The 20,143-nt window shown below is 35.3% G+C and overlaps 2 protein-coding genes across 2 annotated transcripts; one reads left to right on the top strand and one right to left on the bottom strand.

The window, feature by feature from the left end:
• The first annotated feature begins 73 nt into the window (after nt 1-73).
• On the top strand, nt 74-4,532 carry Cn (Kynurenine 3-monooxygenase cn). Its single transcript, XM_078183477.1, has 11 exons — nt 74-175; nt 296-365; nt 663-853; nt 1,195-1,243; nt 1,901-1,988; nt 2,059-2,230; nt 2,394-2,645; nt 2,793-2,882; nt 3,498-3,638; nt 4,103-4,264; nt 4,368-4,532. The coding sequence occupies exons 1-11, from the start codon at nt 125-127 to the stop codon at nt 4,464-4,466; spliced, it is 1,365 nt and encodes a 454-aa protein (XP_078039603.1). The 5' UTR covers nt 74-124; the 3' UTR covers nt 4,467-4,532.
• Nucleotides 4,319-13,002, bottom strand: LOC144471445 (2-acylglycerol O-acyltransferase 2-A). Its single transcript, XM_078183485.1, has 6 exons — nt 12,675-13,002; nt 8,369-8,665; nt 6,388-6,662; nt 5,855-6,041; nt 5,506-5,705; nt 4,319-5,096 (listed from the first exon to the last, which is right to left on the bottom strand). The coding sequence occupies exons 2-6, from the start codon at nt 8,593-8,595 to the stop codon at nt 4,939-4,941; spliced, it is 1,047 nt and encodes a 348-aa protein (XP_078039611.1). The 5' UTR covers nt 8,596-8,665; nt 12,675-13,002; the 3' UTR covers nt 4,319-4,938.
• Between the last annotated feature and the right edge of the window lie 7,141 nt (nt 13,003-20,143).

Here is a 20,143-nt window from a genome sequence, read left to right as displayed (position 1 = left end):
CTCAGAAACCGACGCAGCTATCTGTCGAGTAAATGCCCAGTGACGCAACCCGTCATATAAACTAGCCTGTAGATCATGTTAAGGCAGGCAGTTGGTCAGTGGCTTCGGTGCAGGACGGAATAACATGACAGTTGTCGATCGAAAGCCGCGGGTCGCCATTGTTGGGGGTGGTCTGGTGCGTGGAAACTGTTTTTGAAAAAATAGTCACTTGTACAGAGGAACAATTATAAATTCTTGTCAGCTATTACTGTGAGATTGTTTAATAAAAATTAGACAACAAGGTTCGATATTTCAGGTCGGGGCTCTGGCTGCTTGCTTCTTCGCGAAGAGAGGACTCCCCGTGTGTGTCTACGAATACCGTGCAGGTGAACATATATATAAAATAAATATTAATAAATATTAAATATTGTAAGATAAATATTCGTCGCTTTTAAATATTGTAAAATAAATATCCGTCGCTTTTGAATATTGTAAAATAAATATTCGTCCTTTTTAAATTACGAATATTCGAAAATTTAAATAGAGGCAGGAATTTCGGTGTTAACATTTTCTATATTAATATATATTTTTATTGCTGTTCAAAGAGCAGAGGAAATAAGAATTGTTTGCTATAGTTGACGCATGTAGTTTGGGCAATGAAGAAGTGATTGATTTCTTTGCAGATATCAGATTAGAGGATCAAAGAGGTCAGAGCATCGACTTGGCTCTGTCGGCCAGAGGCCGCGAAGCTTTGAGGGCTGTTGGCCTCGAGGAAATTATAGTGGATCATCATGGTATCGCCATGCGAGGAAGGATGCTCCACAACAAAGATGGCAGCTTGAAGGAGATCCTTTATGACAGCGTGAAAAGAAACGTATGTCACATTTAATTATATTGTCGCTTTTATATTATAGTAAAAGCTAATTCTGCCTTAATAATTTAATATCGATTATATTATTGACTGATATGATTTTTTTGTTTAAATATTTTTTAATTAGATCAGATATATTTTTTGAATAAAAAATTCGTATTTGCAACTTCTTCTGATTAATTTGCTAAAAATCAGTAGAAATAGTTTAAAACTTTTTAATGCTTTATGCGAATGGTTAAAAATTGGTATAAATTATGTATATTGTATATTTAATTATTAATAATTCGTAGAGTGGAATTTTTCCATTTGATTCTAATTTAACAGCAAAAGTTTTCTTTTCGCAGTGCATTTATTCCGTGAGCAGACGATATCTAAATGTGGTCCTATTAAATGGTAAGTAATTGAAAATTATTTAACAACACATTAACAGTATACTAACAACACCACTTATTTTTCCAAATAATAAAAACATTTCTAAACATCATTATCTAAATCGAGTTAACATTAATCAGTTCGAAATAATTATTTCCAATTTGAGTCGCAAATAAATCTGAAAATATCACATCACTGCAACAAACCTACTTCGATTACTATTACCATCGTTTCTTTCAAACATAACGCAGCTCTCCGATTCGTTGAGCTGCACTACTCGCAGCATCGACACCCCCGTAAAAAAAAATCGCCCGCGATCGGTGTCGATTACCGTACGAGATTCTGTAACAGGTTCCATCGATCCGTTCGCTGTATCTCGCATTAAAAGTAACACGAACGAACACGAGATGCTTTTCGCATGAAAAATAAAAAGAACACGGAGGGGGGGTCCGAGGGTATCCGATGACGAGCGGTAGCCGCGCGAAGCCGCAAGAATTCGAGCGTGTCACGTTTCTTGTCACCAGCCACCCCGTCGTGTATCTTACGATCTTTGCGTATTGGATGCATGCGCGCCTCGACACGCACTGTACTCGCCGCGACGCCCGATTTGTTTTCCACATTGGGCCCAGGGCCTCGTGTTCTTATCCTTTCCTTAATTATTTTTATGTTATAAAACAGCCGCTGAAAAATATTCCGAGGTGCGTCTCCTTTTCAACAAGAAATTGATAGACGCCGATCTCGAGAATGGAATAATAAAGATCTACGAGTAAGAACTTTTTTGAAATTGAAATTAATAGCATCCTGCGATAGTATTTTATGGTTACTGTATATTTTAGCACGAAAAGCGAAATAATAGAAGAAGTGAAAGCGGACTTGGTAATAGGAGCGGATGGGGCGTATTCCACGGTCAGAAAAATGATGATGAAGAGACCGCTGTTCAATTGCAATCAAACTTATATAGAGCATGGTTACGTGGAGCTGTTCGTACCTGCTGACAAAGATAACAAGGTATGCTTAATTATATGCGTAATTTTACATAATTATATATAATTCGTAAACGGAGCTTCGATTATTGATTTTTAGATATTTACTATACCTTTTTGATGGCCTAATATTTTCCAATATAGCAATAAATAATTCGTACGCTATAATAGAAAATGTTGTCCCAAAGTTCGCGATGAGCGGCAGCCATCTCCATATCTGGCCACGAGGGGAGTTCATGATGATTGCCTTGCCGAACGAAGACTGTACCTTCACCGGAAACATATTCGCGCCTTTCTCAACGTTAAACAAATTGAAGACGCCGCAGGATCTGTTGAACTTTTACGAGAAACAATTCCCCGATCTTCTGCGTTTGATTGGCAGAGAGAAGCTGGTGAACGATTACTTCGAGAGGGAGCCGAAGACACTGATCTCTATCAAGGTATTAATAAYAAGTATTAATAATAATTAACAATAAGTATCGCGAGATTTTGGTTAGTGACTTTAAAAAATAAATAATACAAGATGGTAGGTTGAAGGCTTTYSTATAAAATATTGTTATATAATTAAATTTGATTAATTATTAYAGTGCAAACCTTATCACGTTGGGAAGACAGCTCTGCTCGTAGGCGACGCTGCACACGCCATGGTGCCTTTCTACGCCCAAGGAATGAACGCCGTGAGTGATTTTTATTGTTATATACCAATTAAAACGTTACCAGCATTACTCTGTCAAATATCGAAAATAATAAACACCGCACGGACCTTTTATTCAATCAAAAATAATTCAATTAAACATCTCTCCATTTTCCATGTTTTCCAATTAGAACGACGCACGAAATATATTTTTACGCGAGCGATCTCTCTGTTGGCAAAGCTAATAAAAGGTTCGCGCATTTTTCGCTGTAAATCAAAATTTCAGCCGACGCAATATTTGCCCCATATTTCATCGAAATGTAATATTGCAAGCTCGAGTAAATAAAAGCTGCTGTCGAGAAGAGCGCCGTTCGATTTCGTCGAAAACGTATCGAATGTGTTGCATTTAGCGTGACAGACGCATGCGATTTTATTTTTATTTTATTTCACGCGATTCTATTTTTGTATGCCTTGTTTTTTAGTATGGTATATAATGTTGAAGCTGTTGATTTATTTGATACGACATATTAATTATAATTGTTTAGAATTAAAGGGGTGGAAGATGAGTTGTTTTTGATAGCAGTTCTTATTGATGTATATTGTGGAATATTATCATTATAAGAAATTATTGTAATAATGTTGTGCGTTTAATTGACAGGGATTCGAGGATATTTTGTTGCTAGATGAATTAATGGATCGTTATGGTTCGGACTTCAGCAAGGTTCTACCGATGTTCACTGAATTAAGAACTGACGATGCTCACGCGATTTGCGATTTAGCTATGTATAACTATATCGAGGTAAGATTTTACTGTGACTTAACTGTACCATAGAAATGATTAAGAACAAACATACAGTGATCTATAAATTATTAGCTATGTGATTCTTTATCTCTGAATGTTTTTGTCAAGAATTTTTTAAGGTATATTTTATTAAGATATATTAATTAAATCGGATGATGAATAAAATTGAATAAAAAAGGTAAATAATTATCTTTCAATATTTATTAATATCAATATATTATTAATCTATTCTTAAGAATAATAATTCGATTTTATTCTTCTAACAATTATACATATACTTTTATTTAAATGCTAAAATTCGTCTCCCTAGAAAATTGCTATAATATCGTCGAATGTCAGAATTCATAGAAATCACTTGCAAAGCAATTTCGAGTAAACTAAATCAATAAATTCGATTTCTAAACCACCGCGATGATATATCTCTCTTTGAACATAATTATTTCATGCCATTAAATTTGCAGATGAGGGAATTGGTGAACAGAAGGTCGTTCCTATTCCGCAAACACCTGGACACGTTCCTCCACCGTCAAATGCCGAACACGTGGATCCCCTTATACAGCACGGTACACTTCTCGCGGATGAAGTTCCGCGACTGCATCGCGAACAAGGAATGGCAGGACAAGGTACGCGAATAACGCGACAGAGAAATAAAAAGAAGAAGAACAACAACAACGAGATAAGAAATAACAAACAGATGTATAATAAAACCCAGCATTTCTTTCGCAGATGTTACGAGTGATCGCGATGTTCGCGTTCGTCCTGGTTCTCGCAATATTACTGGTCCCGATCGTCGAGGTATACTTTACGACCCGTGTACTGATTTAACCATACACGAACGACGACGACGACTGTATACAACGATTCTTCCAATTAAACGATATTTTCCAAACACCGATCGACTCGAGTTCCTTTCTCTTCAAACATTCAACGCCTGCATGATCCAACAACAACCATAACCGCGCTTGAGCAAGTCTCAGGCCTACACCTCGAACGAAACTCTTCAACAAACGTAACATAATTACGATACGTAATTACTATGCAACATCTTAACAATTATGAATTGCATGATTTAATTACATCTTAACAATTATTAATTGAAATATTTTCTGTTAAAACATCGTCGAGAGAATTCGCTAAGAGAAACAGTGTTCTAGGAAAGTATGGCTGTCACCACTCGCATCACTTGTTTGTTTCTTTATACAGACACCATAATCGTTTTTAGAACGATTTTGATTTTTTTAAGGATCTCGTGGATTATGGACGCACAGTGTCGATTATTTATTTGAGACGATTCGTATCACAATAGCTCGAGGCTCACTGAGTCCGCGTTCTCCACGTATTTGTGCTTGTTGTTATCGAAGAGTTCGACCAGATGTTTGATGAATATCTGGTGGTGCTTGTCGATCTGCTCCGTAGTCGGCTCCGGAATTTTCGGCAGCTCTATGGGGCTGCCGACTGCAATGAAGAAAGAAGAATGTCAGGTTATGTCAATCCAGAATTTTTCATTTTTATAATCTTCATTTAAATGAGCAAATTTGTTGGTAGCATGGTTATAATATCTAATATAACCTAGTACTATAGTATACTATATTATAATAGTATTATCTAGTACGATAATATATTATGTTAAAATGGTATAATCTAGTGCAATAATATATTATGTTATAGTAATATAATCTAATACAGTAATATATTATATTATAATAAAGTAATATAATATATAGGCAATATTATAATATAATAAATGTATATTATATAATATAGAAAATATAACGTAATATAATTATAATTACTGTACAATATTTGGAATTTCAAATGAAAAAGTACATGTTCGTCTAATTAGACATTGAACAAGATCATTTACCAACAACAGTGATGGGCCTCCTTTGAGCAATGATCCCAAACGAGTACTGGAAGAATCCTCGACCTCTCAAAATAATCGGAGCTATCCCGATTTTCTTGCGAATAAAATGTTGCACTTTTTTCAAGGTGGAGCCTTCGCTGCCGTACACCTGATCGTAAATGTCCGTCTCTCCAAAAGAGAACACAGGTACCAGAGGAGTTCTGCGAACAGAAAATCGACGAATTAAATAAAGCCGGCGACCAACCACCCTTTATTTTAAATTAATTTATTTTTTTGCCTCGCGACAGAAATTCTGCCATGTGTTCAGCAACGGACGATATTAATATTTATAAAAATGAATTATTCTAACCCATGCCTCAGCGCGATCTTCACGAAACCCTTTCTCCTTCTCACCAAGATACGATACTTGCGAGGCTGGCATTCCAGCGATTCCGATGCTCCGCCGATGATTAATAACGTGGCTCTTCCAGTGTATGGTTTTTCAGGCTTCGTCGACGTCAGGTAGTTCAGACTACTCGGTGTACTGCTTACGCCACCTGAGTTATCAGAAATTATCGATCAAAATTTTTGTTGCTTAAAAAGTTGTTAAAAAATGATAGGTTCTTATAATTAATTATTAGCCCTTTGAAATCGAAGCTATTTGAACTTGAAACCCGAAATATTTGTTCTTTATATCCTTTTCATTTTACATCATTTTTTTACTGTAGCATCTTTCACAAATCATAGAATTAAATTTCTTAGCTCTTGTAACAATTACCAACCCTTAATAATTATCTAAATGTGAGTGAGGTTAATAAAAATTATTTTCAAATATGACATAAATATTCTTTTTTTTATTGAAGCTTTGAAGTCGCTACTCGGCTGCAAAGGGTTAGCACTCACCAGTCCCGGAAACGTATTCGCGGAAAAATGGTATTTGGAAATGCTGATCGAGGACGACCACTCGAATGTCCAGTCCTGGAAACAGATCCTTGCACCCGAGGACGTCGGACCCGAAAGCGCCGAAGACTCCGGTGGAGAGGATCCCATGGGGGAAGCAGCAGAATAAATAATTCCTCGTGGGTTCCAAATCGGTGGTTTTCACCAACTTCACTGGGAAGTAGTCGCAAATGTTGCGCATCCAGCCGCAGTTCCTGATCCAGTGTGTCCAGCGAGCACTATGGTAACAAAATTGTTACATTAATTTTTTTTAGAAATAAATATTCTAATATAGGGTGGGTCATTTGTTTAGTAATCTTTTAAAGTTGCTACGAAAAGGATTGGTTTAACTGTATTTGGTTATATTTAATTGTATTTAATTTAATTATATTTGACTATATTTTACGACATTTAATTTAACTAAGTTTAACTATATTTAATGATATTTAATTGAATTACATCTAACTATGTTTAACGATACTTAATTTAATTATATCTAACTGTATTTAATTATATTTGGCTATTTTTAATTCAATATCATATTAAGGAAAATTTAGGAGACGTTTCTCCTGTCCAAAAATTGATTAGCGAATTTTCTGTCGATACCAGGTCTAAATTTACCGAGCCATCTTGTCAAAGGATTAAAAATCTTTCGATCAATATATGTATACCCACTGGCGATCGACCTTGACATTTTAATACAGTGTCTGAACGCCGACAGAATTTTCCAATGAACTAAATATCGGATTGACCCACAACTTGGTACTACGGACGCCTGTTAATAGTTTCCACTTGATCGCTGTCATTAGTTGAAACAGCTGGCTTTCGTAAATCACCTGTGCAATCCTGTACGAAATTGTTTCATATGATACGTTTTATAATTTTTGTGAAAATCGCTGGATGGTAAACAAGATCATCGAAATGACGAACTTATTTAATAATATTAAAATGAATAATAATAGGAATAATAAAGATTTAATAGATATAATATATATTTATGTCATTATTTAATTTATTAGGTTGTTTTTGGAAATTAGGTTTAATATATTAAATTTGATAATTTTTATTATTAAATTTTATAATTGTATAGTAAGTTTAGTAACTGTATATTTAATTTAATAATTATATTTTAAGTTTAATAATCCCTATTATTATACCAAAACGCGTCATTATGCCAAGTGCCTAGAACAGTCATGGAGTTCTTCGATCAGCCCGTCGATTCGATGATTCAAGTATACTTGGAACTGAACGGCGATTCTATAGAATGGAGTGTCTCAAAGTGCCGTTCAATTTTCCTCTGCTCTGCCTCTCGACAGTATCTTCCCGTATTTATATACGCGAGTGAACGTTTACCTCGATATCGGCTCATTGTTTCCTCGACAACAGCAACGCCGTGATGCGTGAATCGGTCACGCTATTATATACAAAAGAAATGTTTGACTGTACAATGACGATTTCACGAGGTGTTTCTGATCGAGGATTATACTTGCAAGTGTAGAAAATTACAATGTGACCTTCCAGTTGATCTCATTTTAATAACAAACAGTGAGATGATGGACTGACGTAACATTAACTTTTTCAACGTTCTTTAATCCTTTATATAACACTTTTAGTGGTTCTTTACTTCATTGACAATTATTTTTATAAATAGCGATATTTTTAATATTTATTTTTATTTTAAAAAAAGCATAGTTTTTAAGGAGTATATTATAAAATCGTTCTAACGATGTTTTGCAAAATGTTGAAAAATATTAAAAAATAAATACTGATTTTCCAAAGTCATTAGGAATTCTTATACAAAAATTCTTTTAAATCTGCTTCATCGTAAAATTAAAATTAACTTTTATATTAATCATTTGGTTATACTAATTTCGAGCGGATTTTCTTCCGAGGTAAAATTGACGCAAGTCCACTAAAGGTTTAACGCTATAGCAGAGTAACTCACCCTCTGCCGCCTCTGTTGCAGGTGTCCCAGTCATAGTACATCCATACGAAGTAAACTAACACGAAGTAGCGTATGGTCTCGGTGTAGAACAGTAGATAGGCTGTGAGCAGGCAGCCTAACAGATCACCGAAACCTAATAGAACGATGAGGAGCGCCGCGGAAAGGGTTTCGATTCTTCGTTTCAGCGGCACGTTTAGGGGCGCGAACTTCACGCCGAGTATCTCCATCTCGCTGCGGCCCGATTCTGTCTGATTTCTCGGTCAAGATGTGATCGGAGCAGCTTCTTCACTCGTCCACCTGTTGACAATTGGTAATATTTTGTTACACGTTACGTAAATTACACGGACCTGTTAAGAGGATGGGGTATAATAAATTATACATTCAATATGGCTTCGGTGATCGCCAGGGAAAGAAAAGCGAGAAATTGTATTGGTTGAGCAGGAATAATGTTTCAATTGAATGTAAGTTAAATATTATATTAAAAATTTAATAGAATATTAATATTAAGGATTAAATCAAATATTAATATTAAAGATTAAATCAAATATTAATATTAAGGATCAAATAAAATATTAATATTAATAAGTAAGTAAAATATTAATATTAATAATTAACCCAAATATTAATATTAATAATTATTAAATCAGTTTACATTGATAAATAATAACAAGGAAGGACAGTGGAATAAAGTAACTGTACACACGTAAATTAAATTAAATTAATCGAAGTTATCTATAATTATTATAACAGAAAATTTGTTAGATTTTAATAATAATACTACTAAAATTAATTATTACTACATTATAACGACATTAACTACGACATTAGCTACAACATTAGCTACAACATTAGCTAATTCGTTGTACCAAGTTACGCAACCTAACAGTCGTCTCTTCATACTAAACGCTTCAATAGTTTACTTTATTAAAAGTAGCCGGAATGTTGTTTTATGTGTTAAGTTACAGCGAACTACGTAAGGTAAATATACTAGTGGCAATCATTTACACGCGATATCTTATATCCTTTTTAACATTTTTTCAAAGCGTTGGCAAATACTATTGTTGACATGCCGGCGCTGCCGAGTGGATTACATTGTGTCAGAATTTCTGTAAATTCTCTGGAATACTGAATCATTTATTATTTGAGATTATTGGTATTCAAAAATCGTTCTAGGCAACTCGTCGTGCGCGCATCATTATTTAACTTCTGGGAAGCTGGATGGATGAGATTTATTTTAATAGGAAGATCAATCAATTTTAGAATATTGACACGATGGTCTTAATTTATTGGAATTGTTGATGGAGAAAAATTTGTCATACCATAATAATTCTAACTCGCTGCACCATGTTAACAACATTGGAGGTATTTAATAAAAATTTGAGCGGACGTTCGCGGAGTGAACAAAATAGTACAGCAAACAGTGCTCTCTAGCCTCGAGGTACATAGAACGCTCCGTGTTAGAAGGTCAACGACCCCTTGGCCCCTTTAAACTCGCCTTTCAACCAAATTTCATGCGTGGATCCGTCAAAGAGGCACGCTTCCACCATCGACATTTCCCGTCGAAAGCTATCGATATCACAGCGGACGCGTCACGGCAATTTCAAAATTGCTTTATAATCATTAAACAACGAGGATCGTTCGATCGAAAACGTTAACCCTTTGCACCCAATGTTAAATTGACAATTAGAATTGTCGCGATACATTGCAAAATTATATTTAAATTATAGTTAAATTTTAGTGCCAAAGTATAAAACTAAGAAATTGTTGCAACGGTAACTGTTACACGAGTCACGTGACTCAATTTCATATTCGCAGCAATAAATATTATAATTAATTTCTTTTCCGGCTTCTATTGCTATAAGTATGAAATTGAGTCACGTGACCCTAGAAGCCGGAAGAAAAATTCTTTTAGATTCGCAGTCGAAACGACTTCGTTCGCAAAGGGTTAATTTGCCGCGGCGACGCGCTCTTAGAACAATGCAACCGCGCTATATTTTTAGCAGAGAACCGCGCGAAAAGAAATAGCCTAACGCGCGCCACGGTGAAAATAAGTCACCGTCGTTCGTTAAACGGCGCTCCCCCTTCTGGAATAATTATTTCCTTGGTACCCCTGTCCCTCTCCCCTCCTCCCCCTATATTTCTTCTTCCAGATCCGGTGCTGGAGGCGATGAACCGACCGGGTCAAAGCTAACGCCTTCGATTATATTTTCGTTCTCTTCGCGCGAGCTCGGGAACAATAGATTATCGAAAGTGTTACGTAACGAAGAAATAGCTTGCGACACTTTTAGGTCTTCTTATTATTGGGTTACGGACACGTTTATGCTATAGAGAAATAGGTGTCGGAGCATCTTGCTCTTTTTTAATTGTTTTCATGGATTGGAGATAGTGCCGCGACGCTATTAGGTTCTTTGCGAGAGAATTAGGCGAATATTCGAGCATTGATTGTTATACCTATTATTATGCTTTATTATTAGTGCTTTTCTAGATTTTATTTACTCTGAAGCTTATTTATCATTTCATTGAACTCCCTAAACATAATACTATAAATGCAGCTATACAGTGGATCATAGCGTTTGAATGTTAAATATCTCAACAATTATATAGTAAATTGATACACTTGTTTAAAACGTGACATAACCAATAAACAACATATTATCGAACTAAAATTAAAAGATGATTGATAATAGTTACAAGATAAAGACTCTGCACGCTCAAACTACAGTTTGTTTAATAGAAAATCTATCTAACAATTATCAATTTGCGTTATTTTACTGAACTGTACCGATAAAATATAGATAAGACATTGATAAAAAAATCGAAGAAGAGTCTGATATCAGAAACGAAGTTATTTTTTATCACAATAATGATTTCCTCTGTGATGACTCACGTGTTGCTTGATCCACTTTATGCATCGTTTATCTCCATTAATTAAAATGAACTTAGTTGCATTGAGATTCGAGTCATTATTATTGAGAATAATTATTAATTATTGAATTGAATTATATTATGATATAATATTCAGTTCTTGCAATTATTAATTACTGAACTGAATTATATTATAATATAATATTCAGTTCTTAAAATGATTAATTGAAATTGAATTCGTAAGTGAATTATTGTATGGTAAAATGTGCTGGATTCAGAGATTGAAATGAAAACACTGATTTACAAACACCGTAATTTAAAGATAAAACACGGAATGTTCCTTTGATACGTCGACGGAGCACAATCACAGACGAGAACAAAAGGAAAGTCGCGGCAGAAGTCGCTGCTCACATGGTCTACTTCTTGTTACGACATTTCACAATTCCCGTCCGAATATCTAATCATCCACCGACCTTCAAACATTCCGTAAAAATATACTACTATACCGTGGACCTAGTTTATAATCCAATTTAGTCAATTGTTTATCATTTAGAATTTTATGTTTCAATTCTTATGGAGAAGTAAACTTTCTTGGACGTCAAATTTAAAAGACAATTCGACACGATTTTATTAATATTTTGACATAAACTTTTACCAAAATTTCGACACGATTTTATCAACACGTAAATAAAAATCCCAAAAATCTAAAATAATAAAATATAAATTAATTGAAATATAGAGTAATAAAATAGCTTTTAAAAAGCTTAGATAAATGGCACTGGCTAATCCTGCAGCATTTATTAAATCAACAAACAAATTGCGAGAGTTCGTTATCAAATGCGATGCAATAATATGCAAAACACTCAACGCATTAATTCAAACCATTTGTAATCAACTAGACTAAGAGATTAGCAATTTTCGCAATGCGAACAATAACTGAATAAATGAATAAATTACTCAGAAAAATTCCAAACAAAGCAGAAAGCAACAGAATGTATCGATCACTCGTGCACCAACTTAATTAATTAAAAATATAGCAAAATTTGACAATACCTAAAATGGTAAAAAGAACGTACAAAATTAACACTTATGTCCAGGTAATAAATTAACAAAAAAACAACAATAAATGAACAACAAAATCAAAAATAAATGAACCAGAAAACCAAAAATAAATGAACAAAAAAAAGGGTTTATAAAATACAAAATCGCGTCGCCATTTCACTTTCGAAAATTCCACTGCAATTAATAATATAAATTACTATAAATTACACCGCAGAAACCACAGCAACAGGAAATCCCACGTGCGTGCCGAACTGTGCGACGATCTCGGCGAAACTTTCGACCTCGAAACCCAATATCGAGCTAATAACAACCGGACGGTGTTCTCTCTGATCCTAGGCGATCGATCAGGTGACATCCTCGTGGTTCCGCGAACGCTTACCTTTCGAACGTGAATGGCTGGCCATTTGCTGCGCATCCGAAACAAGCACCGAATTCTACGGCACAGGTGGACCACCGGGATCACCGCTTCTTCTCGACGGTTCACTGACTCTGGCTAAGGACCGACTCGGATCGCCCCTAAGATCATTCTCCGACAGGCCGGGGACGGCGAGAGCGCGCGCGCGTGCGGTTTTGTCTACGGATCACACGAAATGATCCTCTCGGCGACACGCTGCTTACTGGGCTCCGGCACACCGCGTGGACGAAACAGGAAAGAGCGCGCGCGTGAACGTACAATAGCCGCAGAAAGTTTCTACTATCGGCCCGGCCCCGATATCCCGTTCGTCGCTGATGAATTGTTCCCGGCTACCGGAGACGGAAAATCGGGCGAGCGGAGCCTGATTTTGGATCCCGGTGTGCCCAAGGTAACGTGTCAGTTGTTATAATAATTTTAGAAAATTTTGTAGAATTTTGTAAAAATTAGTTACAAAATTTGCTATCATATTTTGTTAATTTATATGTTTTATTGCATATTGGATATTTAGAAGTGTTGCAAATGTTTAAAAATTTAATGTAATTTTAAAATTGTGATGTATAGTGTCTGTAAAAGTTGTGAATTTATATATGTATATTCGGTCACCATTTTGGATCACTATGTCGTTGGTAACATATTAGCTGCATTGATAATATTAAAAAACTTTTCAGCCATTTTGCAAATATTAGAGAGTTACAGAATCATCTCCGTCGTTCAGCTAATCGATTAGCAATTCTAATCAGTGAATATTCACGTGAAAGGTTCACGGATTGTTTATCGTTCCGCAATGCTAATGACATTGGTTCGAAACAGTGGCTCGATGATCAAAGTACTTGTAAACATTGGAAGTAAACATTGGCGTTTACAATTGCATGTTGCATGTTAAGCAATTATTTCACAGTAATTAAAAAAGAAATAAACAATAAAATGATATAAAGCATGCGATAAGATTGGTAGCAAAATTATTTTAAAGTAAAATAAAAAATCAGATCTCTAATTCTACAGCAATCAAAAATTATTATTTTATATATATATTTTATTTTAATTAGAAGTGAATTTAATTAGAATACATTTAGTACAAAGTGAATAATTATAATATCGTTCGAAAAAATGTATTGGTCTAAAAGTTTTGACGGCACTGTACTTCATCTCGTGTATGTGTGTACACCTAGCCGCATAAAATTCTCTCGTGCAAGGGGAACAACCTCTTCTTTCTAAGCTTATCAATGTTCACGCATACACGCGTCATCGCGACCACTGCCGAATCAGCAACGATAAAAGATTCCACGAAACGAAGGTGGTTTACTTAATGAAACGTCGACTGATAAAGTAATAGATATTAAAAGGAACACTGTTTAACACTGTTGCAGCTGGACTTTTTATTATATAAAATGATACTCAAAGTTTATAAATTATTAAAAATATATATATATATGTTGATGGGCCAACAGAGCCTATTTTTTGCTGGTAGGAATGACAATACTAGTTTAACCTTGTCTCTAAAATTCATAATCTCTAAAATTTATATTTTCCTACAACAACAACCTTTTATTTTCTTCGTTTCCAAGAATGACAATTTAAAACAGCACTTCACACCGAACACAGTAACATAACAGAACACATTTGTTTGCAACGCATTAACAAACTAATGATTCTCCCAGTCATAGAACCGGTTCTCGATTTTCAGAAAGTCTGAATAAACCGGTTCTCGAAATCCTAAGTCAGATATCGCATAGTATACAGTGCGTGGAATCTCTCTGCGATACAGAAGCGAACGGACGTAGAGGGGGGACTTCGTGCTCCCTTGACAAGGTAAAAGTCAGTGGAGCTGGCTGTACTCCCGTGCACACGGTGGAATCAATGATGAGGCTCTGAGAGCAGATTCTTGGGAACCGGAACGTCCGATTCCAGAATTCGTGTTTACTGTTCAGAGACGATGGGTATAAAGAACTTGATCGATAAACGATCGCTTGGATTTCTGTATAAGGAGCATAAAAGAGGACTACGATGGAGGCGAAGCGTATTTGGAATACCTGTTTTGTTCAAGGTGAATGGAGGATCGTGGAAACGTGCGGCAACAAAGAAAATGTAATAATAATAATAGGGGAGCTGATTTGTTTTTGTGTTTGTGACCTATAGTGGGCAGAGGTTATGTTTAATAACCAATGCTATTGATTAATAGTAATTTTGAAATAGTAATTTTGAAATAGTAATTTTGATATAATAATTTTGAAATAGTAATTTATAAATAGTAATCTTGAAATAGTAATTTATAAATAGTAATTTTTAAATAACAATAGCCCACTGTCTAATCAAAAATATGAATGAGAAAAAATAGTAATTATTACAAGATAATACGCAAATTAACATAACAAATGATTCAAAATATATTCTTCAATATATGAACACATCTTAACTATTATAAAGTGCTACACAAATAATACTGTTAAATACGTATACACACATCAATATGGTACATCACGACATATGTACACCTTATTATACTATATGTTATTTGTGCATTAGTACATGTCGTTTGCTCTTTCAATTGACAAGATACAATGTCTAAATGTTCCTTTTAGTTGCTATTGACTATACCGCATTGATGCTGTCGTTATAAATTACCAATAAATAGACTCCCAGCGTCTTTTTTATAGCCGACGATTATCTCTCCGCATCTGCATCGCGGTAAGGTTAAACCAAAGAATATCTTATTTCCGACAGCGCAGTCTTATTTTTCAAACCAAGAGAAATGTTTAAATTAAAATGAAAGCTAAAATAAATTTTAAAGTAAATTAAAATAATAAATTAGTGAAATAATACATTTGTCGTTTAACATTTATTTTATAATATAATTATCGTCGTTGCGTATTATCTCTTGTGAAAGGTCACAGCGTTTTGTAAATAATATTAATAATAATTTCTGTGAGATATATGAATCAACTAATTCTAAATTCGAATATCTCCGCGCATATCGAATATCGAAGTGGTATTCTCGGACAGAATTTTCCGGTAGACCTAATGAATAATTTAAGGTCGACTGTTCTTTCGTCTCTTACGTCTACGCCACAGTGAAATCTAAAAGTGTCACCGATGATAAGATATACGATGAGCGCGTTAGATCTTGTTACGAAGAGTTCTTTTGTCCAGTTAGTCTTTTCTCAGCTTTTCTCAGATTTGTTCAGCTGCGCTGTTTCGAAAGTTTCTGATAAACTTTGTGTTTTTCAATCGGAGCAAAACTCGAAGTTTTAGCAGTATTTTTAACATTCTTTATTTAATTTTTATTTTATTCATCTGTATTCAATATAGCCATTTTTATATTTGCGTTTATTGTATTTTTCTGTATTCGATTATTTACTATAGTTTTACTATATATTTTATACTTTTTATTATATTTATATTTATTTCTTTACTGGTTTACTATATAGTTTTAAAATTCACTTTCTTCGTTCTCTATTATATATCAATTATTTCTAGACCGTTCAACGAACTTATTAAACAGCATACACTATAGAAAGACAATACTTTTAACTTACCTTTGCAATTAATATTTTTATTTTGTATCGTGATAATTATTGTAAAAATATTATTGTAATTATTAAAAAAATGAGAAGAGCGAGGTTGTTGAACCAATACGTTTATTGCTTGATCTATATAAAAAAAATGAACAGAAGGGAATATAGATGAAAGGGCGAGGCGTGCACCAGTCGGAGGGCTGTGCATCGGCACCGAGAAGAAAAACATAACATACGTTCGATTAGATAATAGAATCTATACCATCGCGACAACAATTACAATAATTAACCGGTACATCATTATACGTACGCATATATATACATACATACATACATACACACACACGCACACGCACACACACAAAATGCACGTGTAGTTTCCGAAACTTACGGTCTCGTCCCGCAGTCGTATTCAACATTTCGACGCGTATAAAAATCGGTCGTGTGTCGCCGTATAAAAACAGAAAAAAATTCAACGATCTCTCTTTACAAAAATCCAACGACTCCCCGACGGAAGATACAAAGGAAAATGAAAACCCATGCATGATTGTTCTGTAAAAAACACCGCGCTTAAAACGGAGTAACAACAGGTTCACGCCGTTATCCGACCGGCTTCCATTCTTCTTTAATGTCATTAAATCTTTAGCATAAACATTTTATCAATTTATAAGTCAATAACTTGAAAATATTTGTCGTTTAGCTTTTCAATCGACGATATACTCTCTTTCTTATAAAATTCGCTACGCGGTTCACGCGTTCGACGCGAAAGTTTTCATTGTCGTAACCCTTTTTTCGTCAAACGTTGATTCAACTCGGTTTTTGTTATCGTTCGTCGTTAGAAAACGCTCCAACAATTCCTCGCCGCGATTAACAATAAAAAAAGTAACGTCGTAGTAAATTATTCATAGCTCGCGTCCGAAAGATTTCATCGGCCGCAGTTTAATTCGGAAATGATGGATGCGATTGTGTCACGTGGGACTAAAATATAACCTCAATATTCTCGTGTAAATTTATCAGATCTTAGACAATTATTATATCCTTATACAGTATATAATACGTATTATTGTAACATATTAATTAATATATTTATTATAATATATACGTGTATGGTGTACAATGATTAAGAGGATATCGATCGTTTGTTAGGCGAAGCTCAATTATATTCAACTTCAAGTTAACATATCTCGTAATCAGCATAAAATATTCTGCGATTAAACTAGTTTATAATATGTTGTTTTTTCTGTCATAAAAAGGTCTATTAAATTATTTTATACGTCTTATTCCGTTGCGCAATGCGACTAAATGGCAGCCGCGTCGACAAATAATTGAAATCGCTTACAAGATCCTGTTAATTAATATAAGAAACAACGAGTTGGATACAATTTCAATTTTAGAACGCTTTGTGCTGTTTTTGAGACGCGTGTAAATAAATAAATATAAATAATTGTGTTTCAGTTAAACAATAATTGATATTCTCTTAATTACTATATATACCGTAATACATATGTTAAATAACATATTATAATAATATATATCGTATATATACTATAATAAAAATATTAAATAATATATTGTAATAATATATACCGTACATATACTATAATAAATGTATTAAATAATACATTATAGTAATACATATCGTACATGTATCGTAATAAATATATTAAACAATCTATTATATATTACATAACAATATAATTAATGGGCAAGATCTGATAAAGTTATAAGAGAATGTTTGGCTTGAAACTCTTGTCCCATGAGCCACCGCTCTCGCCGAAAAATTGAGATTCCCGTTTGAATACGGATGAATTCGGGGCCGTGTCACGACGAGCAAAAGTTCGGAAATTAAACGTGGCTCCCTAAAGTTAAACGGCACCGATCGAAACGACTACCGCCACACGGATTACACGGAACAAGCTTCTCTCCTCTTATCCGTCGCGGGCAGCGCTCGTTTCCCCCACCCCCCATCCCGGACGCGCAACGAACCGCTCTCTCGACTTTAAATTGTTCGAAGCTTACGGATTTACTTCTTCCAAGCGTGTGCGAAGCTAACCATCGGCTGCCCTGTTTTAAAGTCTCTGCGTAGTCAAACAAGACCGGCGTTCGCGAGAACAATCGCCGTCGTTCACCACGAACGTCCGTTTAAGAGATCAACGATTCGCGACGCCATCTTGAATCGGTCACCTCTCTGAGCGCGAACACGCGGGAGGCGCGCCGTCCGGTCGCCCTCTCTGTTTCTTTTATTCAGCGATTATTATAGTTTTTACGTGTAACTATAACCATTCGTCGAAAGAATGAGTTTTATCGATTCAGTTTGTTCGACCGTTTTATTCGACCGTAGCAATTTTGGTACGCGCTACTATGAGATTGGCACAATCGGTAATTACATCGAAAGATATAAGGTTTCGTCAACCTGCTTTGCTTTGTTATATTTCTTTTGTCCCCGCTTCTCGGCCCCCTAAATTCGCCTAAATTCTCCTCGCGCGACACTCGATCGCCTTAAATTTGAATTAGTGCATTAGCTTTTGATCTTTGACACGTTTCTCTATCTCTCTCTCTTTCTCTTTCTTTCTTTTTGGTAATTATTTTCACCCTGCTGCGATTTCCAGTTGGAATTGTACGCTCGTAAGCGCGTTTAGCTGTAACTATAGCGTTTTATACTTTCTTTCACGGCATCCTTTTGGGGAAAATCAGGACGTTGATCAGCGTTATAGAATCGTTACGTTTTAACCCTATACTCCTTAGAATTCTCTTGTTTTGTAACAGTCGACCCTCCGAGTCGATATAATCGTATAAAGGGCGACGACGTTTTCCATTCTTTGTATATAACATTTACGTCTAAATCTTCGTATATATAACTCTCTTTTATATATTAAGGAATTTGTAAATTAATGGATCCTGTCGTTTTATTTAATCTCGCAGGAACGATGGAAACAAACGTAACGCACACAGCAACGAGATACGATAGTTGTTGAAGCAGAAGGATTGCGCGCAATTTGCAAATTATAAATTTAATACAATTGATCACTGAAATAATTGTAATATACAATAGAAGGATCGAACGTAATTTGCAAATGCTTCCTTCGCTTCGGTTACCAACGAACTGCCGTATAAAAATTCTCCATCACGACAACAACGGAAAGAAGTGAAATGGAATCGTATTCCTCGTTTTAACAGATTTCAATAGGTATTTCTCTTTTCTCTAGTAAAATTATTTTACACGTTAATTCAGCTACCTTTTCGAAGCTTCTCCCACCGAATTCCATTTTCTTTAATGAAAATGTTTTTCGCTTCTACGCGATGCTTTCACGTTCCACGATTACACTAATTTTCAGATACATTTGACAAAGCATCGCAGCACGTAGCTTCCGACTACCTCAAGACTTTAAAACCCGACAGGGCTGTTAGGCGTCGCCGAGCCTAATTCGCGCGCTCGCATATTGTCACAATCCTTTCGACTCGTCTACGATACACACGCATACTCACTCACACACGCCGCGATAACTAAACGCCTCCCTGCGTCTGGTCACCCCACTTGCACACGATACTTACAACAATACCTTGTTGCCCAAACTGCTAGAACTCCTGTGTTAAGCTTTCTAATGACCTGCATTCTGCAAAAAACACCGTGCTACGACGATCGCGCGAACGTTTTCTTTGCCGTTTTTCCGTCGAGCGACAAAGGTGTACAGGATGAGTCATATGTTCGCCGCTTTTAACGCGACGCGGGAAAACATCGGCAAATAACGCTCGCTTCGGAATTGTAATTATTGAAATGAACACCCTTTTTCTTCAGCTGTCGTATTTTCCGATGCCTCGGGCATTTTAAACAGGATGACGTATGCTCGTTAATGAGACACGGTGTAAGAAATGATTCGAGGTTGCAGAATGCGAGCTTCAGTCATTGTTAAATGGGAAATG

Source organism: Augochlora pura, chromosome 1, assembly GCF_028453695.1.
Source record: "Augochlora pura isolate Apur16 chromosome 1, APUR_v2.2.1, whole genome shotgun sequence".
Lineage (NCBI taxonomy): Eukaryota > Metazoa > Arthropoda > Insecta > Hymenoptera > Halictidae > Augochlora > Augochlora pura.
Note: the sequence above shows the minus strand (reverse complement) of the source record. Positions and strands in the feature narration are given on the sequence as shown.